At 38.4% G+C, this 27,650-nt stretch overlaps 2 protein-coding genes across 8 annotated transcripts in view; one reads left to right on the plus strand and one right to left on the minus strand.

The window, feature by feature from the left end:
* Positions 1-27,650, plus strand: part of WAPL (WAPL cohesin release factor) — a 137,288-nt gene that overhangs the window by 9,669 nt on the left and 99,969 nt on the right. The window lies entirely within an intron of this gene.
* Positions 1,423-25,267, minus strand: OPN4 (opsin 4). Of its 7 annotated transcripts, XM_033065630.1 has the most exons (14): positions 25,147-25,267; positions 24,936-25,058; positions 24,456-24,572; positions 18,555-18,697; positions 16,117-16,250; positions 14,782-14,985; positions 12,741-12,912; positions 11,704-11,868; positions 9,012-9,119; positions 7,672-7,888; positions 5,999-6,145; positions 5,423-5,491; positions 4,949-4,984; positions 1,423-4,112 (listed from the first exon to the last, which is right to left on the minus strand). In XM_033065630.1, exons 3-14 carry the CDS (start codon positions 24,495-24,497, stop codon positions 3,921-3,923), a joined length of 1,629 nt encoding a protein of 542 aa, XP_032921521.1. In that variant the 5' UTR covers positions 24,498-24,572; positions 24,936-25,058; positions 25,147-25,267; the 3' UTR covers positions 1,423-3,920. The 7 variants fall into 7 exon arrangements, with proteins under 7 accessions (XP_032921521.1, XP_042635415.1, XP_032921523.1 ...); XM_042779481.1 differs by having other exon boundaries at positions 7,672-7,852; positions 24,936-25,267; XM_033065632.1 differs by lacking the exon at positions 24,456-24,572 and having other exon boundaries at positions 7,672-7,852; positions 24,936-25,267.

Below are 27,650 nucleotides of genomic sequence, written 5' to 3' on the forward strand. Positions count from 1 at the left end.
GAGAAACTTTTCTGTCTTTATTAAGCTTTACACTGATGATCTGCTCAGTCTGTTCTCCTTAGAAGGGAAGTAAATAGGACAGCTTGTAAATCTTGTCAGCTGTGAAGTTTGCATAAGTTTGAAATTGATCATTTAGGTTATAAATTCAATGGGGTAAGTAATCATTAGGTGTACAGGATCGTGACTCATGTCTAAAGTTGCTCAGAATGACACTAGTAAGAATTTATTTACTTGTTTTAAGACTGCTTTTATATAAACCTATTTATAAAATTCCTATGACATTAGCAACTCCAAGGCTACAAGCACAAGTGTTTGAACAGAGATACTTGTTACCAGCCACTGAAATACCATTGTCTGATGGTAACACTGCATTGCAGATAAGGGCCCTCTCAGAAGTGCTTTCAGCAGCAGTGACAGATAGGTGCCCTGTCAGAGTTACTGAGACAGCAGCACCTTTCACAGAGGGATCAGAGCATGAGGGAACATGGCAGCACTTCTTGGGATGCCCTGAGGGAAAAATGGCACCAAGCACCCTGAGGAAAATGGGCACATGTGGGAATGGTGACTTACCCGTGTTACACCCTAAAGCTCTAGAAACACCCAAAAAAGCTTTGGGTTTACTTTGGTTACGTTTGTTTACTTCTGAATGTCGAGCTTGCTGTGGGTTTTGCACATAACTTCAAGGAAAATACAGTTTGCTATTCTGTCTTACCTGAGAATGTGTGAAATGCCAATACTCAATGTCATATTCTATGACGCCATTTTTTAGTTCAGTGGTGGGTGTAAAAAAGTTTCCAAAAGTATGGCATGTGATTGTAACCTGGAAAACATGGGGAGTAAGACCCTGGTTGTATGTGAAAATTGGATAGATTGGCAACATGTGGCTGCTGTCTTATGCCGTCCTTCAGTCTTGGCTTGCAGCAGCCATTCGTTACAATGGCTCTTGGCACGTCCTTTGCAGGTCCAGCAGTAGTGACCATTTGCTCAGCAGTTTTGCAGAATTGCTTGAATGATCAGACCAAACAGTTTCACTGGTGACCCAAGGCTGAGTTTGTGTCCCCGTGAAGGGGCAGAGCTTGTGTGTTAACTCCCAGCACTGCTTGCCCATTGCCTTTGCCAGCAGCCTGCTCTGTGAACAGCTGCTGGAGTACAAAAGGCCAAAGGGAGGTGTCTCAGATTTGCCCTAGTCCTGTCACACTCCAAGTCACTGGAACATGTCCAAGTGCATGGTAAACTACAGGCAGTCTCTGCAGAACAGCCTGTACAGTTGACTTTAAGTGAAACGTGAATCATCTCAGTCCTAAATTATTTTAATCCAATCAGTCATCTGTGTTGAAGGGTGTAAAGAGACAGCAAAACCAAGAGAATGGCTGCCAAGTGGAGGATACAGGACACAAATAAATCTGCTAGGATGAGATGAAATATGAACTAATAATGATTTATTCCAAATGCCACAGGGGTTACAGTGTGGAACCACTTGTAGAGCTATTCAGATGAGATGAATTTTGTAGGCTTTCCTTTGTATGATTTTTATAGACACAGCAGAGGTGAAGGAAGGCAAAGCAGTTAGCTACACAGAGAGTACACACAAGGGTTTTGAAGTGCTCACATACAAATTCTCCCTAATTAATATATGCTTTGCAAGTCTCTTGTAAGTAGATGAGCATGAACAGCTGTAGTTCTTTTTATAGATACGAACTAATCTCTAATACATGTTGGAGTCGAAGGATACAGAGAACAACATGCTGTGGTTTCGTAAAGCTCTTCTAGCCATGGAAGTATTCTTTTGATACCCTCTAAAAGTGGAAGGGAATGCAGAAGAGTACAGAGTGCAGTCTTGAAGAATACTGTTTGGAACAAAATCATGACTGGAGCAAAGGATCTCGCTATTAGTGACACATATCATACACTCCTTGTTAACACATCAATCAGCATGTGTGAGTTAGACCTGTTTTCTTGACAGATTCAGCCTTTTGTGACCCATATGAAAAAGGCAGCATTTGCTAATGTTTCTTCCCATGTTTTAGTAGTGTCAATGGTCTTCATGACAAAGAAAGTATTATATGTTTCATGCTCTTAAATATTTTTAAAAGCGTCAGCAAAAAGTCGTAATAGAACTCCTTAGACTTGATGAATATCTTTGAACATGCTTCCTGTTTTCTCTCTTCTTCTCCTTATTGCTAGCTGTATATTTTATCAGTTTAATATTGTCCTCTGCTGGGAGACAATATCCTGTTGTGGTATGTGAAGGGAGAGATTGTAACAGCTCCTTTCCATCTCTGATGCCTGTGATTTCATTTACATAAAAACACTGTGGATTTTGAACAGTGTGTTTCTTTTGACAGTTTATTATCAGCCTGAATGCCTCACTTTTTTTCACGATCTAACATTTGTCTGCTGCAGAAGTCATTATCACCTTAATTTCTAGTTTTAATAACCTTCTTTTAATAAACCTCAGTTTGACCTAAGTTTCCAGTAGTTTACTTCAAAAAAATGTCCCAGACCTTCTGGAACCTACTGATTTTTCCCCTCAAAATAATAAGCTCATTACATTTTTATTGATTTTATAGCTTTTTGTGACGTGACATAGGAAAAAATTGATTTATGTAGGACAAAATGCCTTGCTGAGTTCCCTCCATTATTGCAACCAAAGAGAGAACTGCTAGAGGGCCTATAGGGAAGAACTGTTTCAATAGTGCTTTGTGCCCTGTACTTTTGGGCTCAGCCCAACTTTGGAATGACTGCTACGAATTGCAAATTAATTTTGTTCACTTCTTCTTATACACTAGAAGAGACACCAGGGAAAAGCTGAAAGTCACTATTGATAGAACTCTTTCCCTTTCCTTTCAGGGGAAAGAAGTACAATCTCATGGATTTAGTCACTGTGGAAGAAAGCCCTCAGCTATACAAATGCTGCTGTTTAGAGAAGGGAAAAATGAAAATACCAAAGTGAGGGTGATGTAGATTCCATACATTTCTAGAACAACTATTTTTGCGGAACTAAACCTTCTCCTCCCAATATTTACTTTCGAAAAGCACTTCAAAGGGTAAACAACTTTGAAGTATCAGGAAGTACATGTATTGACTTACCATAAGACCTTTCAGTACAAACATTGATTTGTATTCTGCATTTTTCTCATGAAACCCGCTAAAGGAAAGTCAGAAGGAGTTTCCCAATAATCTTCTATAGCTCTGGGGAAGTTAGCTGAGAATGGGTTAAAATAATCTCTTAAGCCACTGCTGGAAAAGAAGCTAAGTATGGAAAGGACCATAGCCTTTTCCTCAAGTGTTACTCCTTTCCCTGTCTCAGGAATTGAAATAAAGATATGAGACTTCAAATTACTGCTAAAGTGCATTGTCTTTCATTGGATTGTAGAAGAAAATGGGGGGAAACTTGTCATTAATAAGAGAAGGGAGCACTGACTGTGTGTAATTAAGTTTATGTTTGGTTGAGAAACGTCACAATAATGAAGAAACGGTCTTCAGGAAGTAATGTACATCTCCCCCCAAATTTCTCAGCTTTAGCTTTGTAATAGCTTTGAAGTTAATACACTAAGTGAACAAAGCCAGTTTTGAATATCACACTTCCATTCTGTCTCAGGTTAATCCTAGAAGGCTTCTTGGTAAGGTCTACAGTGGGGGCAATGTACATGAGCAGAGTAAAATCCAAATGAAAGCAATTTCTTCATGAGCTGCATAAAGAAGAAATACTAAAATTACAGTGTGACTCAGATCAAGATGTGATTCCTTGGAGAGAGTTCTGATGCTAAGAAGATCACTCCTCATGTTTTTATCCTTGCTTGTCTTGTGCTGTGTCTTTATAGGAGCATTTCAGACCAATCTAGGAAGGTACTCTGGATTCAGCCAGTCCACAGCTGTTCCAGAGCTGTTGGCTATGGTGATATTCTGGCTTGTACCACTCAACTGCTGAACTTCTTGTTCTGCTTATGACTGCTGGATTTAGGGTGCAGGAAACCAGAGTTGTATCTAGAAGGCAGCTCTACTCCTTGGACGCTGCTGTATGTTACTGTAATACTGGGTATCTGGGCTGAAGATGATCCCTGGTGAGACTCTCCTTTTCTTTGTCCAATACTGTTCAGGCTCTCACTTCTCTAAAGGATGCAAAGATTTACAAGAAATGAACACAAACATCTACAAGGACATCCCATTGAATCATCTATAAAAAATGGCATATATTTAGCACTTTGCTACTTCCTGTGGCTGACTGAAAAGCAAACTTAAATGACGGAGGGAAAAGTAGATCTGAACATTTTTTTAATATTTCATTAATAGCTTATGAAAAAAAACCCCACCTGTTAAACAAGCTAATGTGCTGAAGCATTAAAGTCTATGCATTTGCTGCTGGTCTACTTTGAAGAAAACCAAGCGAATGACAGCACATTCAACTATGAACAGAAATATTGCGAATATGCTCAGACAGCCTATGAATTCAATTGGGTAAAGAGTCCCTCCATAAAGAGGGACTGCTTAGGGTCATTGGGCAAGAGGTAATGTAAAACATAGTGTTAACGGCGTGGATAATTTGAAGAGGGACATAATGAGGTAAAAAATGAGGGTGAGAATTGAGGGAAAGATTAACTAGCATTTTTTTGATAATACAAGATGTTAGCTGTCACTTGCACAGTACCAAAAATCAGTTAGGATAAGGTTCACAATAACTCATAAGGATCATTGCTAACAATAGACAATTTAAGATGATTGTATTACATTGGGGTTAGTGCAACAAAGATAAAACTGCCTTGTTTTCATCTGTCAACTCTTTGCTTTTATTTCTATGTCTGCTGAGAATTAAGGCAAGCTGACTCAGTTGTGAGAATATCAGATGTTTTTGCCCGTGTGCTGTAGCTGTGTTAGATGAAGAAGAAACAGACACTAATACAACATACATCTTACTGAATAGGTGACATGGCATATTTCAAAGACTGACCTTGATTTCCTCCAAGCTGCATGTTTTAGATGTTTGCTGCAACCCAAAACAGAGAACATTAAATAGTTAACAACATCACTTTGTACAGCAGTACTTGTCACAGGACTAAGGCTGTCTCAGAGGTACAGCCATCAGAATGGCTGTCTCAGCTTAGCATATACATCATTAATATAAAGATGGCACAAAGTTAATGCTTCCATGCTCCACTATGGAAATCACAGACCTCATCAGAGGACTTACTAAATTCAAGAAATTATTCAGGTCCCTTGAAGAAGTTGAATTTCAGAAAAATCCTATAGTTTCTATGCTCTTCTTCTGCTCAGTTTCAGAATGGTCTACCCTTTGTGGTCATGTTTTCTGCGTTGTGCTGGGAATATTGTGCAATTTTTGCATCTAAAAAACAGCTTAATTTATGCTCATGGACTGGGATTGTCATTAGTTTTTGTTGCCAAATATTAAAATAACAGTTCTTACAGTAGGTGTAGCCATGCACTCTGTGATATTCAATTCCACCATCAATATGTCATCAGCATCTACAGCTGTCTGAAAAATGAACACAGATAAGACAGACATAAATGGCATAAAGGTATGTCACAATATCTTACATATGCAATATGCATAGGAGAAAAAACCATGACAGCAGAGGACTGACTGAAAAGTAGTGATATGTTAAAGATAGCCTTACTTTTTACATCTTACCATATGTGTTCATTCGGTAGCAAATAGTGAGAGAACAGAAAGATCGACCAAGTAATTTGGACAGTGAAAGACAAATATTACTAAATATGCACTTAAAATCAAACATGAGACACCTCTCCATTCAGATGCTAAATTCTCTAAAACAGCAGCAATGAAGACAGCTGAATAATGAACCAGGGTGGGAATAAAAAGCTGATGACCTTTTACAGCCTTTAAGTCATTACTCATTGTGTTAACTCATAGGTTATCTGCTTCTTCTTGGCAGGAACCTTCATAATTAATTATGACACAATGTGCAGATTTGTTAACTTGTCAGTTGTCAGAGAATTTAGGTATTACACAGTCTATTACCTTCCCACAGTTTCCAGAATCCTGGCTTGTCAGTTTGGCTCTTATTTCACTAGTCTGAATTGTGTCTTTATCCGTTTCATAGGAAATTTGTCTTCTGGCAAGTCTGGAGAACATACTGGGAGTATCAGTTTCTGTTTCAGTACAGCCCTAAAATTAATACAGCAAAAACATTCACTCTAGGTCCCTTAGACTTTCATCCAATTTGCTCCAGTTTTACCTAGACAGAAACCATAAAGGAGACAGGCATTGTATAAAATACATTTCACAAAAGTTCTGATATATATAACTTCATAAAATGTTTGCTTATAAGATGTATGAATAAAACTAATAAGTATGTTTCATCTAAAATTCAGCTTACTTTTTTTTTCCTCCACAGGATGCACTGAAAAATTTGAAAGAAAATAGTGTTTCATTACAATTTATTGTTGAAACTTCTCTGATTCCTCTTATAGCTTGAAGGAGACAGTGTTTCCACTGTACTACCCACTCAGGAAGCACAGGTGTTGGGAGGAATTAGGGCCAAAGTTTCCGAAGTGGCTTGGGTGGAAGCAGAAATAAATAGAAGGAAATGTCTCAGGACTGCAGAAGCAGTGCTTTAGAAATCTTTGTTTCAGGAAGGAGTCCTGGGTTTATAAACTTTGTTCCAATAAATGGGAAAACAAAACCATGCTACTGAGGGAGTCTGTTGTTTTTTTAAGAATCAAGATTTGTAGTGCAAGAGATGCAATATAAAGATGTTCCTTTTCTATTAGCCAGTTTTAAAACCTTCCACCTGACTGGAGGCTACAAACCAGAAGAATTTAATTTTGATTGGACTGAGAAGTCAAAAGAACAGAGAGGCCAAAGAAGTTGGAACGTCACTGTTAAAAACAACTGTCAAAATTTAGCACTTGGCTGGATTAGATACAATTCTTATCCTGACTGTGAAAAATAATTGCCAAGAAATTTTTGACTTTTCAGTTATTTGGAAATTTAGTTTGAAATTATTGCAATGAACTAACTAATATGCTTAGTTAGTAGTATAACTTTGAGTTACAGGAGGGAGTCTGGATACTTGCCCTGTTTTCAGCTGCTGTGCAAAGCATTTGTTTCCATTTAGACTGGCAACAGCAAGCTGTTGAGGTCTTCTGTGAGAAAGATTCTGTAATGGATTTACTGATTTGTCTAAATCTGATGATTAATATGCTACCAAATACATTCCACTTTCAGAGAGCATTATCTATTTAATTTCAGCCTTGCTTTCACTAGAGAACTATTTTGTGACTAGCAGTTTCTTTTTTCTGTGTCAAGACTGCAAATCTGTGGTTAGACAAGCACAACCTAAAAGTATGATCAGACATTCAACTGAGCTCTGACTACTCTGTGCTTCCTTTACTGTTAAGTAAGTACAACTTTAATGTTATCGGTAAACTTTACTTTCTAAAATTCCTGTTGTTCCATCCTTCCACTCTTCCTTCAGTGTCACCAACCATCAAGAAGAAAATTATCTATATTCTGCTTTTACACTTCAGCCTTCTGTCTTTAATTTCGCTTTGTTCCTCCACTTTCTCTGGAGCTTTTATAGCAAGCACCATCATTCATTTCATCTGAAGAATCTATCATTTGGAAGGAATCTATATGAAAATGAATTGCTTTGCAGTTAAAAATGGGTGAATGGGAAGTGTCTCCCTTACTGATTCACTGTCAGAGAGAGAAGACAGTCTCCTTCTTCCTTTCTGCAGCCCATTTATCGCAGAAGACTGGCTGGTTACGGTCGTTCGTCTGGAGGAGTGGTAACTGCTGAAGGACCATGAGTCTTTAGGAGAAACTCTCAGTAGGGGTCCTAGGCAAGGAACATGTGTTGCAATGGCTCTTCTGATGGATAAGAGGTAGAACCAGTCAGATTTTTCTCTGTTAGCACAAAAAATCAATCACCATAAACAATGAATGCGTTTATTCAAAGACATGAATTAATGCTGCTGGGAAATTACTGGGTACAAAAAGAGTTTTCCAGATATCAGATATCTCATATACAATCACTCTGCAAGATCACTTATTCACAGTGCTCTGCAGAACTCAAATTTATTGCCTGGCAGGGATAAGGGCATTAAAATATAACTCTTGGAACTGAAGGGAGCTATTAAAATGATATTTTATCTGCTTTCAGCTTAATCAGAGCAAAAATAAAATTCTGTCCCTTTAAACTGAACCTCGCAGAAGTACTACATAATGAATTATTTTAATCTTCCCCTAAGCAGCTATTCTAGCTCCTCTTACACATCTGTTTGCTGGCTATCTGTAGAGTTGTACAGAATGTGCATTTATATTTACTGTATTACTTTGCTCATGTGCAGAGTTAGGAAACTGGGCTAGCTTTCCTCTTCCTGCCAGCCTTCCCCACATAGATGCTCCTGCCCACCTTTTCTCTATTCTGTTCCTCAGTAGTAAGTGGTATGTAAGTTCCTTTGTAACTGGTGAAACAAGAGCCTATCTGTGGCTTTGCTGCTGTCTGTCAAATCTCACTGCCTGCACCTGAACTTGGAGTGGTACTGACCCCTCATTCTACCTGTCAGAAGAAATACTACCTGAAATACGAATGCCTTGAGAAACATGAGGAGGATGCACAAAATAAGGAAGAGGTGGCTTGGCTCACTGTATTACCTCTCTCACTGGCCTGGTTAATGTAACAAAGTGCTATTTGCAGCATGGCCCAATGTCTGCCTCTCATGAAGACAGTTAAAAATTTACGGCACTTTCCTTCGAGATGGAAAAGTTTCCATCTTTTATAATGCAATAGGTAAATACAGATCAGTATCCATAAACATCTCTTACTACCATCTGCACAGTAGTTTGTTCCAACTACAAATTCCACTGACACTTCTATGGCATTGAGGAGTGTTCCTGGGAAGGGCAAGGCTGTACAACAGAGTTAAAATGAGCAGGTGAAGAAGAGGTCAGGCAATAGTCCTAAAAGTGACAAATTTACTCAGATTTTCTTTGCTAAGTTAAGCATAGCTTGTAAGAGTGAACTTACCTATATTTGGGGTGAGTGATGGCATAAATGATGGGGTTATGGATGACAGAAGCTTTGGCAATCACAGCTGGTATGGAGTTCATGAAAGGTGTTAGGACATGGGAATACCTAGAGTAATGCAAACACATCATGCATTTACTATTGAGTTCTGCATTGTCTATGCAGTTACACAGTGGTAAGACAGTGTTTTAAGGCTCTAGAGAGAGTAAAAGGGGAGTTCTGTACCAAAGCAGTGAGACAACAAATTCTACATCTTTTGCCTGTAAAGATCGACATCAGTCTAATTACATTTCTGAGAAATACGATTTTCTTTGGGCTTCTCTGGCAGTACTTCACTACTGTGACTCAGGATTGTGGTAATTCCCATGTTGTTTAACCTAGGGACAATGACAACCTTTAAGAAGGCCTCACCATCCTGGTGAGGAAGTTTTTCATCATACTATGGGAATATATACGCTCTGTGATGAGGTGGAAATGGTTTGCCAACTGCAATATAGGAAGGATTTTGTCAGCCGCCTGAATGTTGAGCTGCCATTTCACCTCTTAAGGCTTTTCTCTGATAAGGATGTTCTCTGTGTGCAATTTTTAACATGGTTTCTCCTGATCATACTTTAAAAACATTGATTAGAGGAATAAATCTTCACAGATTCTGGATAATACACAGTGTGACCTTACTGGAATGGAGTTTTTGACCCTGACCTGAGACAGTGCTTTGGTAAGGCTGATGGAGAGTTTGGCTAACAGAAAAAAACAATGGCAAAGCCCTGTGTTTAAGCTAATCATTCCTGTGTTTAAGCTAATAATTCCCAGAAAATGCAACCTATAGACCAAAAATATTAGTGAGCACGATTGTGTGCTAGCTCACTATTCCCCATTCAAAATATTTTCTGAAGGAATTAAGGTTCTTCCTTCCTTTTTCATATGTTGTTGCTCTGTCAGATGAGTTGTCTAGTCCAAGACTATAGCCACAGACTCCGTGTCTGCCTCCCATATGTAGCATGCAGTGAGATTTTATCTGAGTCCCTTGCAATAAAATTCCACAGAAGACATCCAGACTTGGTCTATTAATCTCTGGAAAATTCCAGTAGGATTGTATAAAAGACATAGTTAAGAAATGGAAAAAATCGGAACGAAGTTATGTTGTTCCCCAGATATCTTTACAAGCAAAAATTAAAAATGCTAATTTCTAACATACTGCAGAATTATAAAATTGTTCATTTGTTCAGATTTTTTTGAGTGTGAGACATGGAGCAGAAGTCAAGTTCAGCAGGTACTTGATCCTTCTAAGGCAGATACTGAATCGTACGTGACAGTGCAACAGTTCTACATAGGGGTCAGGTTAAAGCATCCTCTCATTGATTTTCTTTTAGGTCTCTTACAGTACTGCAAGATATCTGTGCTTCATTTCTGTGTCTTCTTGCTTCTCCTCTCTGTCTAACTGGTCACATGTCACAATGGAGGATGTCCAATACCTAAGTTCCCCTTTGACAGGAAACGGGACACTCGGAGACATGCAAAGGATTCATGTTTCTGAGTGAGGAATGTGTTTGCCTTAATGGAAAAAATGTTAGTTGCACTGGGAATTACCCATTGTCTGCATACAAAGGGAGAGAATCCACTTCCCTCAGTATTTTTTCTTCTTAAACCTAAGATTTTAGAAGTGCTGTGTTTAGGAAACTGCCTTTCTAAGCAGTGTTTGAGACCACGCCCTGCAGTAGCCTCTTTCCTGGATGTGTAACAAAAATCACCCTCATATCCCAAAATGCTCCATCATGAGTAATTTTGAGCTGTGTGTCAATTTTAGGAACACCTACTTTTTATCTCTGACTTGAAAAATACAAAGAAAACTGTTTTGTACTGTCATAGAAATCGTCCAGTTGAGGTTTTGCAGGTGACAAGTCTTCTTAAAACAGATAGTCACACACATTTTAGAGAGGCTAAACTGAAGCACAGGAAAATTCACATCTCAAGGTGGGAGAAATAACCACATAGAGCCAAGACATCTGGATTCCTGATCCATTACTTGTGCCTGGATTTTATCAACTGTTGTGTCAAGCTACGTGTTTTAATACTGTCATGCTTCCATTGAAATTAATGTATAAAATGCTGACAAATAATTGAAGAACATGCTGATGATTTATATTTATGATCTTTTATATCCAGCATCAAAAAGCTCTCAAAACAAGTATGTACTAATTTTGTACTTGCTTATACATGTAAGGAATTTCAGCAGTTTGATGTAATACAAAAAAAATCTACTTCTGTGGATTAAAGAAATAGAGAAAAAAAAAAAGAGAATAAACCCCTGGGAGGATCTTTTTGGACTGCTTTATTTAGCATTTTGGTGCTAAATAAAATTCTGATAGTTCAAATATCCTAGCATAGAGAATGCTTTCAGAAATCTTCAGCATGGCAGCTTATGTTGCCAGTAATAATATTCTTGTTTTCTTTCTCTCTCTCTTTTTTAAAATTTATTTTTTAAATTTTTTATTTTTAATTTTCTTAAAGTCAAACTAAGAAAAAATCAGACAGCACGTACCCCATTTCTTAAATATTACTCCTAAATATGTGAATGTTTTGGACACATTTCAGACATCAAACATGACAAGTAACTTTGACTTTCATCTGTCTTTTACAATTTCACATGTTTTTCTATCACTGAATATTCCTTTGCTGATACATTTATAATTACCCAGCAAAAGCTACCAGAGCAACAACAGAGTATGGTGACCAGGAAATGACAAAAAACAAGATGACAATCAGTGCAATTTTGGCCATCTTCCACTCATTTTTCATCCTCTGATACTGTTTCTGGAATTCTTTATTTCCATGTTTGCCTCCAAATGTCTGAATAGACCTAGGGAAAATAAACATACAGCAGCAAAAAATGAAGGTAAGGAAGGGAGCAAATAGCTTCATGAAGTGGGGCAACAATTGCTCTTCTGCTACTTAAGGCTAAAACTCAGGCACTTTTATTGCATGTTAATGCAAATACATGACTCATCCTTCACAATCTGATGCACTTCTGTTGCACTAATCAATGGCAAAACCCACATGTGCTTCAATGAAAGAAACTGCCCTGTACCAAAAGATTTTCCACATAAAGCAGGTATTCAAGCCAATTGAATAATGCTGAGTTAAAAACAGTTAGAGGAGTCTTTGCTTCCCTGGGTTCTGTTTTGCTCCCTTGCTGTCACTTTGTATTTCTGAGCTAAGTGGCCAGATCCTCTGGGATCTATGGGACTGCTATCTTCAGATGGCACGTGGAGTGGCAGGCTGCCCTTTATTTTTAAAGCAACAGCTTTTTGTTTCAGAGGTCTGCTTTTAGATCTTTAATCTCCTCTTCACCCTTTTCTTTTTATCTTTTTTTTTTTAAATTTGTAATTCCATCTGGTTTTTTTGTGAAATAGTTATTGATACACAGTCATTAGGTGTTTCTGAGGTTCCTTTTGTTTTTATTCTGGTTGGTTAATTTCTGTACCCTTTTCCATGTCATTAGATAATATACTGATAAGCTCAGGCCTAAATTCAGGAATGGCCCTTCTAAGAATCATGCTTCTTACCATGTTGAATAGTGACAGAATTCTTGTTTGGTTTACTGCTTCAGTTATGCTTACAAAATAAACACAAGAAATGTCCCAGTTTTCTTATAGTCTTTCTTTCTTTGTTTCAAGAAAAGAATGGTCACTTAAACACAAGGACAAAAATCTAGGACTGTTGGCTACTTACTTGTTGGCCTTCTTGATAGCCTCAAAGATAGAGACATAGCTGTATATGATAGCAATCAAAGGAATGAAAAAGACAAAGCAGAAAAGTAGCATTGTATAGGCACGGACTGATGGTGTGAAAGTCATGTAGTCCCAGGAACAGGAAGTCAGCAAACCCTCAGGAACATATGCACCTAGAAAGGAAGATGGGAGAAGGCAAAAACCATTAAGTGATTGTTATTCTGAGTGCAGAATTAATAGAAGATACTGAGAATAAGATGGGATTTAGTCCTATTCTCTGAAAATGAAAATAAGGGTTTAAAAGGATAAACAATTCTTCATATGAAGCACTTTTATATTTCCTTTTATTTTGTTTTCCTGTTGTATTTATGTTCAGCAGTCTAAGACTTCAGAGAACAGAACTTCAGTCTTAAATATTGTTGAAAACACATCATAGTCAAAGGGAATCTCTCCAAATACTTATTTGGGTCTTGCACCAGACCTGTATTGTTTTTAAATATCTCCATTTCCTGTCAAACTGCTTTCTTCCTTTCTTTTTAGAGTCAAACCAATTGCTCTAGGTACCACTTTTCTAAGTATGTGCAGATAAGAAAAATTTACTGGGCAAAGGAGAAAGTTTTATTGTGTTGCCCAAATTATTTTGTCATGAAGTAAAGCTGAATAGAAGTTTAAAAAAATAAATTATACATACTCAATGTTCTGCCTGAAATAAAATGTATTCTCTTTAAAGGAACTGTTTTGAACTGTTAAGTAAATAAATTGGCAGTAGCAACATCTTTTTACTTTGGAATTTTAACTGTTTATGCTGATGTTTTCTGTTCCGCTCTCCAAAATATTGCACCAGATGTTCTCAAATGCATCTAATTACAGTGTGAGAGTTCATACTGTGATCACTATTACAATCTAATTACAAGATAATAACACCCTTCAAGCAATTATTCCACCTTCTTCAACTGAAAATCTATAATCTACGGCTATATTGTCATTTTGTTATTCTAACAGCTTCTCACTCAACCAAAGACTGCTTCTGTCAGTATTGCAGTTTGCCTGCTTTAAGCATGCTTCATGTTTAGGGGGACCAGATTGGCAATAATATGACAATAACAAAACTGCTGAAGTTCTGCTCAGTACCTGAGTACTCAGTACTCAGTACCTGAGTATCTGGATTGTTGCATCCTTTACTAGTCAAACATTTCTGTGTTCTCACCTCAGTTGGCAGACATTCTTTTCTGGAATTAAGGAGCATAGTGGTGGGCTGGGGATTTGAATGATGACTTCATTCTAACTTAGTGACTGCAACTGGTGACTCTTGGGAAATAAACTTAATGGTAGTGAGGCAGATTCAAGTGAGGAAGAATAACAGAAACTCGTTTTGTCACAAATTGCAATGATCAAAGTGCTGTATCAATGTTCCAGTTTCCATGTGTGAAATTAAAATTTAGTAAAGCATTTTAGTTACTACTAAATGCCATGCTTATTGGAAGCCAGTAACAACAGCAATGACTGAATGGAGAATGTGGACAACACCAAGAGCAATTTGTCCATCCAGAACACAGTGAAGACTTATTGAAGATCTCCTGGCACTAATGCTCAGACTGTATTCCTCTTTTATGTGAATAAAAAGAATTAGATTGACACTGCTGTCTTAGACAGCACCTTTGGGGATGAAAATACATCAGAAATAACACAAATACATTTATTTAATATATATTGTTGAATTTGATTCAATGGGAGTAGACATGGGATAATGAGCAGGCACATTCTTCATAAATTTTGGCTATGAATTTATCTAATGTTCTTTGTGCAGCTAGTCATGTGCTTAAGGAAAAGTGCCACTGTCATATAATATGATGTAATGCCCACTGCATTCTTTTCTTTTGATTAGAGACCTTCAGTTTCAGCATGTATTTCATCTCTTTTTTTTCCAAATTGGACTACTTGAGCCTTGTATGTGAGCTATTAATTCAACCCTCTTCTGTACCTTTAACTGATCTTTAATCCAATGCTATGAGGGCATAAAAGTTTTATTCCAGTTCACTTACTCCATCCAAAGAAGGGTGGGAGACTCCAAGCCAAAGAGTACAGCCAGACTCCTACCAGGATTATTAGGGCCTTCTTCTTTGACGTCACTCCAACAGAAGCCAGAGGTTTAGTGATGACAAAATATCTGTCCAAGGCAATCACCATCAAAGTGATCATAGATGTAATGCCAAATAGAGCTCCGCAGAAGGCATACAGCTCACAGCCTTGCAATGAAGATGACAGAAGTAGCAGTGAAATTAATCTACCCATGCTGATTTTTTCTAGGAGAGTTCAAGTCTGTGTTTCTTATGAACTAATGTCTTCTGGAATTTGTAAAGCAATGAAACTTGAGTTTTCCTGCAATTATAATGCTACTTCAAAGCTGCTGTCTGTCTTGCTAATTACATTATCCATGGAGATAAACTTCAAAGATTTTGTTTGCTTCAATTGCTGGAGACAGTAATACTTAACATATTTTTACTCATTGATTTCTGATGCTTCTAGTGGGATCATTTCAGCAGTCCATTAATATCTCATTTAACTCCAGTTTTACTGCAGGTCCCATAGAAGCAGCTGTTTTGCTTAACAATGGGATATATTTACTTTGGTACTGTTCATATCTCAAGGGCAGCAAGACTGCAGCAAATATATTAATGAATAATTTAGCTGAAGTAAATATTCAGACTATGAATACATTAATGAGTGATTTTAATTGTTCAAACAACCTAATGATTAAACGGAGTGATTTGGATTACTTTGAACATGTATGCAAATGAACACCTAAAGGAAGTAAAATAAAATATGCTTTTGGTCATCAGAGATCAAAATAGAAATTTTACTTCTCTGAGTTTCTTTTCTGTCAGTACCTGTTCAAGAAGCAAAGATTAGTCTTCCTCTTATAACAATTATACTGGAAGAATGAAAGCACCTTCATTCCACATTTTCTTACCATTTCTGTTGTGAAAAAAAAATCAGGTTTTCCAGGCTATCTTACCTCACTATGCCAGGTGCAAATCCCAGAGCAGGTTATTTAGAAGGGCTTTTAAGCTGGTGTGCTGTGGGGGAGTGCCTCTTTGTCAGACGACTCCAACAGTAACTAAGTCATGAGGTGATTGGGGAAGAACACTGGCAAGATTAGTGCTGTGCCTCATGTCGCCAGTGGTGCCTTTGTCCCATTAATGTAATTTTCCTCTCATGATGGCACAGACACAAATATTCAAAGAAATGTTTGTGTCAACACTGAAACAATGTTGAGGAATGTTCTCAATATTGCAAGATGACCTGAGGATAGATAGATTAACTGCCACTATGGTAAGAACATACATAGTGAAATCTTACAAAGAATGTATACTAACCTTTCTCACCAAAAATCCAGTGTTTGTAGAGGCTGCTGGTGAAAAAAACTGGAGACTGTGTAATGGACATCAGGAAGTCACTAATAGCTAGATTGATGATGAGTATGTTGGCTGGAGTCTGAAGGCTCCTGCTCCTACAGAGATCAGAAGAAATGTTGCTAAACACGCTGCACTGTTAATTATGCTGTAACTCCTTCCTCTGAGTTCACAAAACCAAGGAACACTACATGGTAAGCTAAAGCAGAGTACTTCTCATTTCCCTTGTGAGAGAACACAAGTAAAGCTCAGTTTTACACCCTTATACTCCTGTGAACTTTACAGGATTGTTTTGAATACCAGCTCAGTGATGGGGATAAATCACACTGGTTTTTAAATATTCTAACCAGTGCACTGCATGTCCACGATTAACAGGAAGTTAAAGATGATGTACACTATGGATGTCTGGATCTGGGCTGTGTTAAGGAAAAGGGGTATGCATTTATCACTGCTGATCTTATCAGCAGTGACTTCCTAATACAGGGATTAAGCAAACTCACTATGAACCACATCAAATATTTTGTTTTACATCAGTTCTTCTCTGTGACTGTTATTTCACTGGCCCAAACTCTGTCTTTAAAAGAGCAATAAGCATCCTTCAGTGTATTCTGCCTGCTTTTGTTATTTACAATATTACAGTACCATGTTTTAAAACCATAAAAACTCAACTGAGAACTCTTCACTTTGGGGCTCAATGTAACTACTTAGCTCCTTTCTCAATTTCAGTCTTAGACATAACTGAAAAATAGGTGAATAAACCATGCATTTTTTGACTGGTCCAGAATCAATCACTAGGACCACCATCCCCTTTCTGTCAATTTAGGAGCAAGGAGGTATTATTAGTAGGTGCTTATGGGTTGTGTGGATTTGTACTCACTGAACACACTTCTGTTTTAGGCAGCTGGCTCCCTTACAGTTCGTCATTACTTGAGGCTGCTTTGTAAGCACTTAAACTGTTTTCTGAATTTCTGATGTACTCGTTGCTTAGCTATCAGTATCCCTTTCTGTCTTAATATCACCTTCAAATGAAGACAAGCTGTGTCCTCCAGTGGAAGTGCCATTGATGCCTTGGGTTTTAGCTTTTATATTTTTCAGATTCTCTGCTGCTTAGTGTGTAACTCTGGAATTTCATGTTGGGTGTTGATGAGTTCTCTTCACAGGGTAGTTAGACAAAACAGTCCTTCCTAGCCAGAGAATCAAGGACAACCAGTACTGAAAAAGCAACGGTGAGGGAAGGGGGCAACCGAGGGGGCTGAGATTTCATATCATGGAGCTGTGGTTGGACAATTGACCCCAATGTGTGGATGAACCAAAACTTACAGAAGTGTAAAAACTCCTGACCAGGATCCATCTTGGATTTGACTTGGGTGTAGCCCCAGCCAGGCTCTTGCACTGCCCAAAGTGCATCCTTTCAATAAATAACTATTTTATTCCTTTTGCTCTGCCTAGTCTCTGTTCCAGGTCAGCCTTTCCAGGCATCACAATAACTAGATTTCCTGTATGGGACCAGCCAAAGAGCTAAATTGGCTCATGTACTTCACCCTCACATATCTGATCTGCATGCCAACACCTTTTCTCTTCTTAAGGTCACTGTCATTCTCACTTAAGTGTTGGTATCTACTCTGAATGAATGTGCTGAAACCTACTGCCCATAAATACAAGCTTGAGACCAAAACAACTTTCATTTGCACTCCAGTGATCTAAGTTGACACAGCCAAATTATCCTATAATTTGTTGCTGTTATTTTGGTTTATTACATTAGTGCCTAAAGACAATCACACAGCAGAATTTCACTGCCTTGAACATCATGTCAGTGCTCTGTCCCAGTGTGACAAATCAGACACAGAATGAGGAGTGAACAGGAATGGTGAGCATATGACATTGTTGTCAGAGATCCAATTTCCGTCAGATAGAGAACTTGGAATGTAGCTTTAGCTAAAAGGAAATTAACCAAGTGTTGGAAACAGTGAAAAAAATAGGACATGGCCACTAATGAATGGGGGAAAGAAAGACACTGAGTTGTAAGAAGCAGGAGGAACGAAATATCTAAAATGGAGCAGATTTATGAGGTACAAGGATGCAAACCAGCCCATCAGTTCAATGAAGACACAGTCAGCAGAAAAAAATTCACAGTAACATTTCTGCTTTGGCTGCATTTCTATTGGAATATTGCTTGGGTGATTCTTTACAATCTTGCTAAGTTTTGCTATGGCTGTGGTTAATGGGAGGAAGTTGGAGGGAAATGGCAGGTTGCCACTCTTTTCCTACAGCAATGACTCTTGGTGCATTTTACTCTGCCAGTAAAGTAGTCTAATAGTATTCCTGGACTGTGTTTGAGTGCACAGGATACAGTTCAAGTTCATACATCTGAACATTTAAAAAGACATTCAAAAGAAAGGTACCTGCAGAAAGCATAGAGGACCATGAAATTACCCAGAGTTCCTGTAATCCCCACTATAAGAATGACAGCTCCAATCGTATAATGGGCATGATCTGGGACATCCACTGTGGGAAAGGCACGAGGAACATCTTGCAATGTCATCGTCTGTGGGGCAAATAAGAGGTCACAGGTATACTGCCAAACTTTTCTGAATAAGCTGGCATGTACTTCTGTAGAAGGGAAAATGGTCAAGAATCCAAAAAGACAAGCAAAAAAAGTCAGAATGAATTCAAATTCCATTTACTGTTGATCATCTTTGGGGGTAAATATTCCATCAGCAGTGCAAAGGGCAAAGGATGGTTTGTATGCTTAGTGTCAATTTAGAATTTTAGTGAAGAAAAGCAACCTATTCTCTCCCAAAAGAAAATGAAGGATATAGAGGGAAAAAAGAGGCAAGGGACCTGTTTCATTGAATTTGATATCAGGTAATGCAGTATTTAACAAGTAAGCTTCCTATAGATTTAATTTCAGGAAAGTTTCTGTACCTGTGAAGTACAATTTCAGTTGTCCTCTGACATCACGGGCTAGATTCTCTAACTAAGTAGAAATGTTCTATGGATAAATAGGCATTTACTCCTTTAGCAAAATGGCCACTTCATTATTCATTTTTCCCACTGTATCACACTGAATTTTGAGCTGCCCTCAAGAGCTGATTACTGAAAGCCTGGCAGCTTGAACAAGAGTCTTTTGGAAACTAAATTGAGGATCAGAAAAACAAAACCACAAATCCTTCCTACCTTATGCCTGGTTTCCACACCAGTTCTGGTTTTGGTCTGCCTGAATCACGGTACTTTGCTTTTTGAAAAGTATTTAATAAACAACTTGATTGAAGCATTTGTGTCTTAATCAGTTAATAACTCAAAACGAAATTCAGTAGCCAAGTCTGAAGATTGCAGTATTGGAAACATGTATTTTTTGACAATAGAGGCAGACATTGCTTCCCAATACATCTGTGAGGTTGGCCTGAGGTTATTACAGGCAATGTGTATTTAAAACCAATGTGGCAGTAGTAAGAGGTGAACCCCAGGAGAGCCTGGAATTCTGTATGAGATTGCTTTATGGGCTGAAGACCTGCCCACAGCAATCCTCAACCACCAGAGTGCACTCCCTGGGTTCCTACATTAGCAGCAATGAAATGCTGGACAAATGCTCTGATCTTAGAGAAAGAAAATGTAATTCTGGTGTTACTGTAATTGGAGCAAAATGTTAAGTTTGATGCACTAACTGAATGACAGTTATGGCATTTATGGTTTTATAGTTCAGGTTCCTGCAGCAAAGAGGAAGTTGGCGTAACATCATCAACATGGGGCATCTTGCCTAGCTAGAAATTGCTGTGTTCAACACATTTCTAGTAAACTAACAAAAGTAATCCAGTACTAGTAGTAAGTGGATAGGGAGAGTCTGAGATAAAACTCTTTCAAGTAAATGAGATCAGGTGTTCTTTGGTTTGGGTTGGTTTTATTTCTCCTTAGTCTTGTGGCTATAACATTTTTTAACAACTGTTCTGCAGAGAGTTAATTGTGATTACTATTGGAATGGAAAATGGAAATTTCTGATGGTTTTTCACTGTAGCTATCCATTTAATCAGAACTGGATCAATGTAATAGAAATGAAGCAACTAAAGAAGCTTGTTTTGGCTATGAAGAAGAGATTAAATTGGCTTTAATTTGAATGAAATTTGTGGAGCACACTAAGGACAAGGAAAAATTTGAAAGATAAATATAAATACATGGACAAATCACAAAAGAGGCAAGGTTAGTTAAGGGAAAGTAGAAGAGTAAAATTACTTATTCATTAATGAAACAAGTTCATAGTAAAAAAATATTTATACTGGAGCAGTGCTAGGGCATAAATGATAAAGCTACATATATAATCAGGAAAAGGTGTGCAGCAAAAGGAATAAATTAGCATTTTAGTGTGGACTTCCTGTAGACCTTGGATTTTTACCAGAGGATACAACTCAGCTGTTCTCTAAAAGATAAAAATCAATTATTAAAAAAAAGGAGTTTCACTATTTTCATTGGAAATACAATTATTATTCTTTACGTCAAAGAAAGGTACTAGTTGATCAAGAAGGCATTAGATCAGGCCTAAGCACTTCAAATCCATCACTAAGTTGCATACATACACACAGCTTCCTTAGTGGAAGACAAAAATACGTGTCTGTATCAAGTTCAGCCTGTGTCTTCTGTGGGAATCAAAAGAAAGGACATGAAATAAAAGATAGGGCTTGAGAAAATCAGGTCAGCAGGATAATCAAGAAATCAGATAATTCCCAAAGCCTTTCTCTATTTAGTTTCTCCAGTGCATTAGCCCTGTTTATTCTGTCTTCTACTGTCATTGCATAGTACAAGTATTTGGTTGGCAGGGGTGAATAAAAATCCCCCTGTTGCAATCCATACTGTAGCACTTGTCCTTTGAGAATACTCTGACCAACTATTTCAATTGCAGTGATAATACACAGCAGTGTTGCCTTGCATGTTTTCTGTTCAACCTTCTTTCTATAAACACCTTGTAATGAAGATATTTGGACTGGGACTGGCACTATTTAACATTTTGTTGGCAATACGGATAGTGAGATTGAGGGCACTCTCAGCAGCTTTGCTGATGACACCCAGCTGTGTGGTGCAGACACGCTGGAGGGAAGAGATTCCATCCTGGAGAGAGGCTGGGCAGGCTTGAAAGGTGTGATGATGCAGATTTCATGAAGTTCAACAAGGCCACATGCAATGACCTCCATGTGGGTCAGGACAATCCCAAGCACAAATACAGGCTGAGTGAAAAAGGGACTGGGAGCAGCCCTGGGGAGAGTGGTCTTGGGGGATGTTCACAGGATCATATAATGGTTTTGGTTAGAAGGGACCTTAAAGATCCTCTAGTTTCAACACCCCTACCATGGGCAAGGACACCTTCCACTCTCCCAGGTTACTCAGAGCCCCATCCAGCCTGGCCTTGAACACCCCCAGGGATGGGGCATCCACAGCTTCTCCGGGCGATGTGTTCCAGAGCTTCACATCCTCACAGTAAGGAATTTATTCCTAATATCTAATCTAAACCTTCCCTCTTTCAGTTTGAACACATTACCTCTTGTCCTACCCTATCTCCTTGTAAAATTTCCCCCTCTAATTTTCTTGTAGCCCCTTTAGGTACTGGAAGGCTGTTCTAAAGTCTCCCCAAAGCTATCTCTTCCCCAGGCTCAACAAACCCAACCCTCTCAACCTTTAGTCAAGATTAAAAGCAGGTGTTATGACTTTAGGCATGTATGAAAACAGGCCTTTTGCTAGAGCTGTGTAAGAATTTATTTTTTTAATCTCTGGAAGGCATATAATTTATTATTTATTTAGACTATAGTTTAGCAGAATCACTTTGAGAAGTGCCGCACTGGTTCAGATGAGCATCCCTGACAAAACACCAGCCTGCCTTTAGCCAGATCTGGGCATTTCGCAGAGATACTAAACCCTAAAACAGCATTATTATCCATTGGAAAGGAAAATCTTAGTCCTCCATAAATTTTAATCCTTCATATATAGGTGTACTCCTTTGCTAAATCCTATTCTGTCATTTGCCTCAATAGATGCAGTCAAGAAGTTACTGAGTTTTTCTGTGTCAGTGGGTTTCTTTCCAACAGGTTTAAGTATGTCCTTGTGGAAGCACTAGAGTAGAGGGAAGTAGCTAGGTTTAAGGAAGTTTGCCTCCTTAAAATGCTCAGTGTTTTCTCTAAAGGAATATTTGTCTACTGCCTACAACAAAACAACTAAAACAGAACTGTGTTTTCAGTTGTCTTGCAGTAAACTTGCCTGAGACTTACAAACGTGAGCTGCTTTCTGGGAGTTTGGAGAAAAGCAAATGTTTTATAGATAAATATGTCTAAATCCTTGCTGCAGCACAACATGGAGCCTCATTACTCTATATTTACTACCTGCTGCCACAGCTGCTTGCAAGGAAGGCAGACAGAACTTCCTTGAGGGACAATCTGAAGAACCAGCTTGCTTCTTTAGGAAGAGACAGACTAAAGCTTGGTGCAAGCAGAGAAAGGAGTAAAGATGAATCAGCCACAGGGCAGATTCATTAAGGCACATAGGGCATAACTTGTATTTCAGCATAAAGTTTGTCAAGACATTAATCGGAGGACAGTTGAAAGGATAAAGGAACTCCTTTGCAATCCAAACCAAAATCCCAATTCCTAGGTGAACAAGGAAGTCTAGATCAGATATTAAATCCAGGAATATTTGATGCCTGTGTCTATTTTGTCTTGAGAAGCCATTTATCATACAGTTTCCTAAAGAGAATATTTTCTAAATAATTCCTTCATAATTGATTAAATTAAAAAAACCCAAATGAACCAAACCAGGTAACCTGTGAATAACTTCTAGTTTAAGATATACCATTTTTGAAAGTTCAGTACATATCCCCATAGCATGAGAAAAGTATTTGCGTGTAAGTGATAAAAGAACATCATTCCAAGAATAGAATTCAACTATTACTGAGAAAAAACATCCATTCTTTTTTGGAGCTGCCTGAATATGGCAGAAGCATTGTACCTAATTTGGTGTAAAACAAGACAACAAAAGAGGAAAGAAAATAGGGAGTGCTATGTGGTTGCTTTTATGAATTCATCTAACTTCAAACTGTAGGCACTGGTTTTGCAGGAAGAATATTAGAATAGAATACAGCCCAGTTCCAAAACATTGCAAGTTTTGGCAGTTCAATGTGAACTTTGGCAATATAACAAGTTTCTTTGTTCTTAATTTTCCTACAAATGCAGGTAAAGAAGCCACTTATTTACACAGTATGACTTATACAACCAATGATAGTGTTAGGCCTTTTACATTACAACAAATTACACAATTTAGAAAAATTATCTGACCAGAAACACTATAATTTCCTGGGATTCCTTGTGGGGTGTTTGTACTGCCTACCTACAAGAGACTTCAAACAAGTGATAGCACTTATTTTCCTTTACAGGTCCTTGCTCTGATTTCTGAGCTTGCCTCTGTGGGCACTTGCTCTGTGATGACAGGCAGCACAGAGAGGAGTGTAATCCCCCCTCAATTATGGTTTCAGCAGGGTGACGCTAACTGCTAAGCCCTCTTTCCAGTAGACAGCAGGGCTTTCCATAGATGATGCTTGTCCTGTGGAGCAATTTGGATAGCAGATTTCGTATCCTATCTTCCAGATTTAATCTCAGCCACAGGCAGCACACACTGCTTCCACTCCTGAAACTCTCTTAAACCAGTTTTTGTGTCAAGTTAAAATGCAAAATTCTGGTGATACAGACACTTGACCTGGGGAGAGGAAGGGGACAGCTAATTAGATCTTCCAGCAGAATGCAGAAAAGATCAATTTTTAATTTTCTGGTGTAAATCACTGTGTCCCCAGAATCCTTTTCCATTTTGCCATGCACTCTCCAGTCCCCTTTCCCCCTCCCTGCTATGTTCTGCTATCCTTTTTCACGTGTTATCCTTCTAATTTAGTCTTGTAAGCACCTTGGCTCAGGACACTTCTTTGTTTATTTTTCTGTGGTATACTGCAGATATCCAGGTTTTATTAAAAAATAGATTTTAAAAACTTTAAAAATTAGGTTGGTATGTGTTTTCATTATAAACTTTTAAACATAGTTTTGTAAAAACAGCACATGAACAAAACCTGTAGTCCTAATAATATTCTGAGAAACAAAGCCAAGAAGAGGACTTCTGAACTCCTTTGGTTCAGGCTTGTGGGGTGGGATGGAGAAAATTTTTAGCAAACCCAAAAAATTCCAACCTGAAGTGTCATCACAACAGATTCTCACTTTAACACTTGCAAGGAAAATGTTTTTCTCTTCAGTATATAAAAACTCAGAAAGAGCTTTGATAGGACTTACCTGAGAAAACCTTCCAGACAACTTTCTTGGGTAACTGCACATAGCAACTCTCTTAACATTTACATAAGCACTCCACTGCACTTACAGATTATTACAGAAATTATGGGGATTTCCGCCCTGAATAACAACACAAGAGAGCATTGTGTTTGAACTGCAAAACAGCAGTTTACCATACAAGAACATCTTGTTTTGATAGTTTGCAACATATTTGATGCACTTTACCATTAGACATTCCTGCCTGTCTTCTGCTATGAGCTGCCATGCAACTCTGCTGAAAAACACTGCTTCTATAGCCCTCTCTGCATTAAACAGATAGTTAAAGGAATAAAAAGAAGATTTAAAGGTTTTTGTTGTGTAGTTCAGTATTGCACTGCAGCATTAAATGTGTACATGCTCCTTAACTGTTGATTTATAGTCCTATAAATGCCAGCCTTGCCAGAGATCTACATGCTACAGCTTTAAGTGACAGAAAACACTTACTGTTGGGGCTCTATGAGGCAGATCCATCAGTGTATAGGAACTGGCTTCCGAGTCATTCCATGCATTGAAGGACTCCACACTTTTGGTGCTCTTGGTTTCCTCGGAGGGACAAAAGATCCCCTTCTGAATGGGCTGATTATTCAGGTGAACAAAATCTAAGCAAAAACCAAGAAAGAAGAGCTGTCCTCTGAATTGAAGTCAGCCACTTTACCTTTGTGTGTGTGTGAAGCAGGTTGTTAGATTCTTTGGAATGGTGTGAGATCCAGTGCAGAATTTCTCACTAGAGCTTCAGATTGCTTCAGTCCATCATCAGCTTAGCAAAGGGCAGCAGCAGCGGCTTCCATTTAAATACGGGAGAGGGCAGAGTCCGCACATGCCCAGTTTGCAGCTTGTTCCATCCTCATTCCAGCTTCACTTTAATGACAGTATAAAAATGATGCTCACTTAAAAGTGCTGGTATCTGTTTTTGCCTTTGATCAATTTATGTCTGAATTTCAATGCTATTCCCACACTATCTCTGTATGAAGTAAAGAAGTTAAAAGGTGGAGCTCACTCTGTCTCAAATGCACCGTTCTTTTTCACCATATTGGTGAGTTAGTTTCTGTAGTCTGCTTTTAAAGGAGATGCATGTGTACAGTTCTGCTGAAATTGTCAGAACTCAAATAGATTCTGATATTTAACAATGTGCTTGTATGCACTTCTGTCTTGTAGAATTTAGGTCATGGTTGTTTGTTGGTCTACTTCTAAAAATAAACAAACATAGGGATAAGACCTGACATCATCCTTTTCTGCTCTTTAGTTAAAAAACAAAACAAAACAAAAAACCCCACACAAGTATCTTAAGCAGAAAACAGCAAATATCCATCTGTTTCAAGAGTTGCATGCTTTCTTTTCAGCCGTGTTTAGGTAAAGCACACATGAACACATATACACAAATCTAGCTTTACATTCCACTTTGCAAAGAGATGAATTGCTGTATTCCCAGTTGAAGGCCCATTACTGTTGTAAAGTTTAATTGCAACAGAGAATTAGGCACAGTGTGTGAAAAGGCTTTTCTAGCAGATACTGCATCCTGAGTGTAACAGAGTTTAGGCCTTTCACCCGCTGTCCAAATGACCCTGATGCAAGCTATTAGCTTCACTGCAGTTGGTATTAAAAATAGATGGTGTGGACTGTTACTGGAAAGCCTTTGTGAGAAGGCTGTTTTAGTGATGGTGGGAACTACATTCCTCCAGCTCTGCACACGTACCTCTCCTTAAATGAACACCTGCAGTATCCAACCATATACTGAAGGGTTACATTTCTTTGTGTGAATGGGAGCTGAGCCTCTAATGAAAGGCACTCACCTATAGGGTCGCAGTTTTCCCTCAACAGGAGGGAAGCAATCCTTGTTGTCACCAGACCACTGAACATTAACCAGCAGAGATGCTTCTACAGGCTCTCAAACTATGACACTCTAAGAGTAATTATTAGTGGGCCCATTATGAAAGGCAGAGAGATTTCATTGAGTGTCCCTGCCCTGCAGTGTTGGTAGATGCAACCAAGGCAGATTTAAACCAGCTGTGGCAGAACTGCGCCCAGAGAGGGCTGATCCACTGACAAGTTTCACCTTTGCCAATGTCTGAGATTCTATGGTCACTTTGTAGAGTGTGCTCTTCCCTTCTTCTCTCTCTGTGTGACATCAGACATATGACTATCAGGGCAATGGTGGATGTGACGTTAATGTACAAACTTCAAAAGACATTGATATGAACTCCAAATCCACCCCTCTGTGCATACATAGTGCTTACACTGTAAGGATGATGCAGCAAACAATGGTATTGGACATTTTGGGGAACAGGACCTTTTTGGAAGGTAATTCTGCGTTTTACTATGAAATAGCCAGAGATGTCATTTCAGAAAGCCACAACGTGAAACTAGCAAAGGCTCATACTATCTTCAAATGAAGTTTATTGAAGAGTAGGGCAGAAAGTACAGAAATGATTGACATGCAGAGAAATAAGACAATGGGAGGTCTTCCATGTGTGAACTATGTACTCAAAGGAGTTGCACAGTTACATCCTGATCTTGTCAAAATGATAAGACACGAAGTTTGAGACATACAATCACCAAGACAAGCATAAATACTAGATCAGATGTGATCCTTGACTTAACATTCTCATTTTCTTTGCTTATATACTCTTAGTTTTCTGCTTTATGTCTTAGTTTTGGACAATGCCAACACTCAATCTGTTCAAATACAGTTTGTACATAAAGTTCTATTTTTCCCTGGGTCACAGATGACATTTTTCTTCCCTCTTATTTCTCCTCGTCTTAACAACAAGTCAATGCACTGAAAATATTTCATTTCCAGTTAGCCTGGAAGCATCAACTTTTTTTTGCATTTTGGGGGGAGCCTGTAATATGTTTGGCAGAGTAATCAAATAGTAAAATGAATACATATATATTTTTAAAGTAAATTAGACATTATAAAAGCTGTGTCCCTGCTTTATTTGATTTGGTGTTGATGTACACACCTTTGCAGAGAGATTACTTTGATTAGTTCAGCAGTTCCTGAGAGCATACTATGGAAGAGTATGTAGTGTAAAGGAGAGAAAATTTTCCCATTGGGAAGCAGATGCTACTCCAAAGAGGGCTACTCATTTGGTATCCTTCCTTAGCCTTAGGACTCTGTTTCTGTGAATGCTAGGCACTTGCAAGCTGGGCTAACCATTT

Source organism: Catharus ustulatus, chromosome 8 (assembly GCF_009819885.2).
Source record: "Catharus ustulatus isolate bCatUst1 chromosome 8, bCatUst1.pri.v2, whole genome shotgun sequence".
Classification (NCBI taxonomy): Eukaryota; Metazoa; Chordata; class Aves; order Passeriformes; family Turdidae; genus Catharus; species Catharus ustulatus.

What these genes read in the sequence shown, in the direction of transcription:
- OPN4 (XM_033065630.1), bottom strand. Translation starts at nt 24,497, where the DNA reads ATGTGCAGTTACCCAAGAAAGTTGTCTGGAAGGTTTTCTCAG. An exon ending in ATCACTCACCCCAAATATAG is followed by an intron (nt 7,889 to 9,011) that starts GTAAGTTCACTC and finishes TTGTGCTAACAG; the next exon opens with AGAAAAATCTGACTGGTTCT. An exon ending in CTCTCTCTGACAGTGAATCA is followed by an intron (nt 6,146 to 7,671) that starts GTAAGGGAGACA and finishes TATTAATTTTAG; the next exon opens with GGCTGTACTGAAACAGAAAC.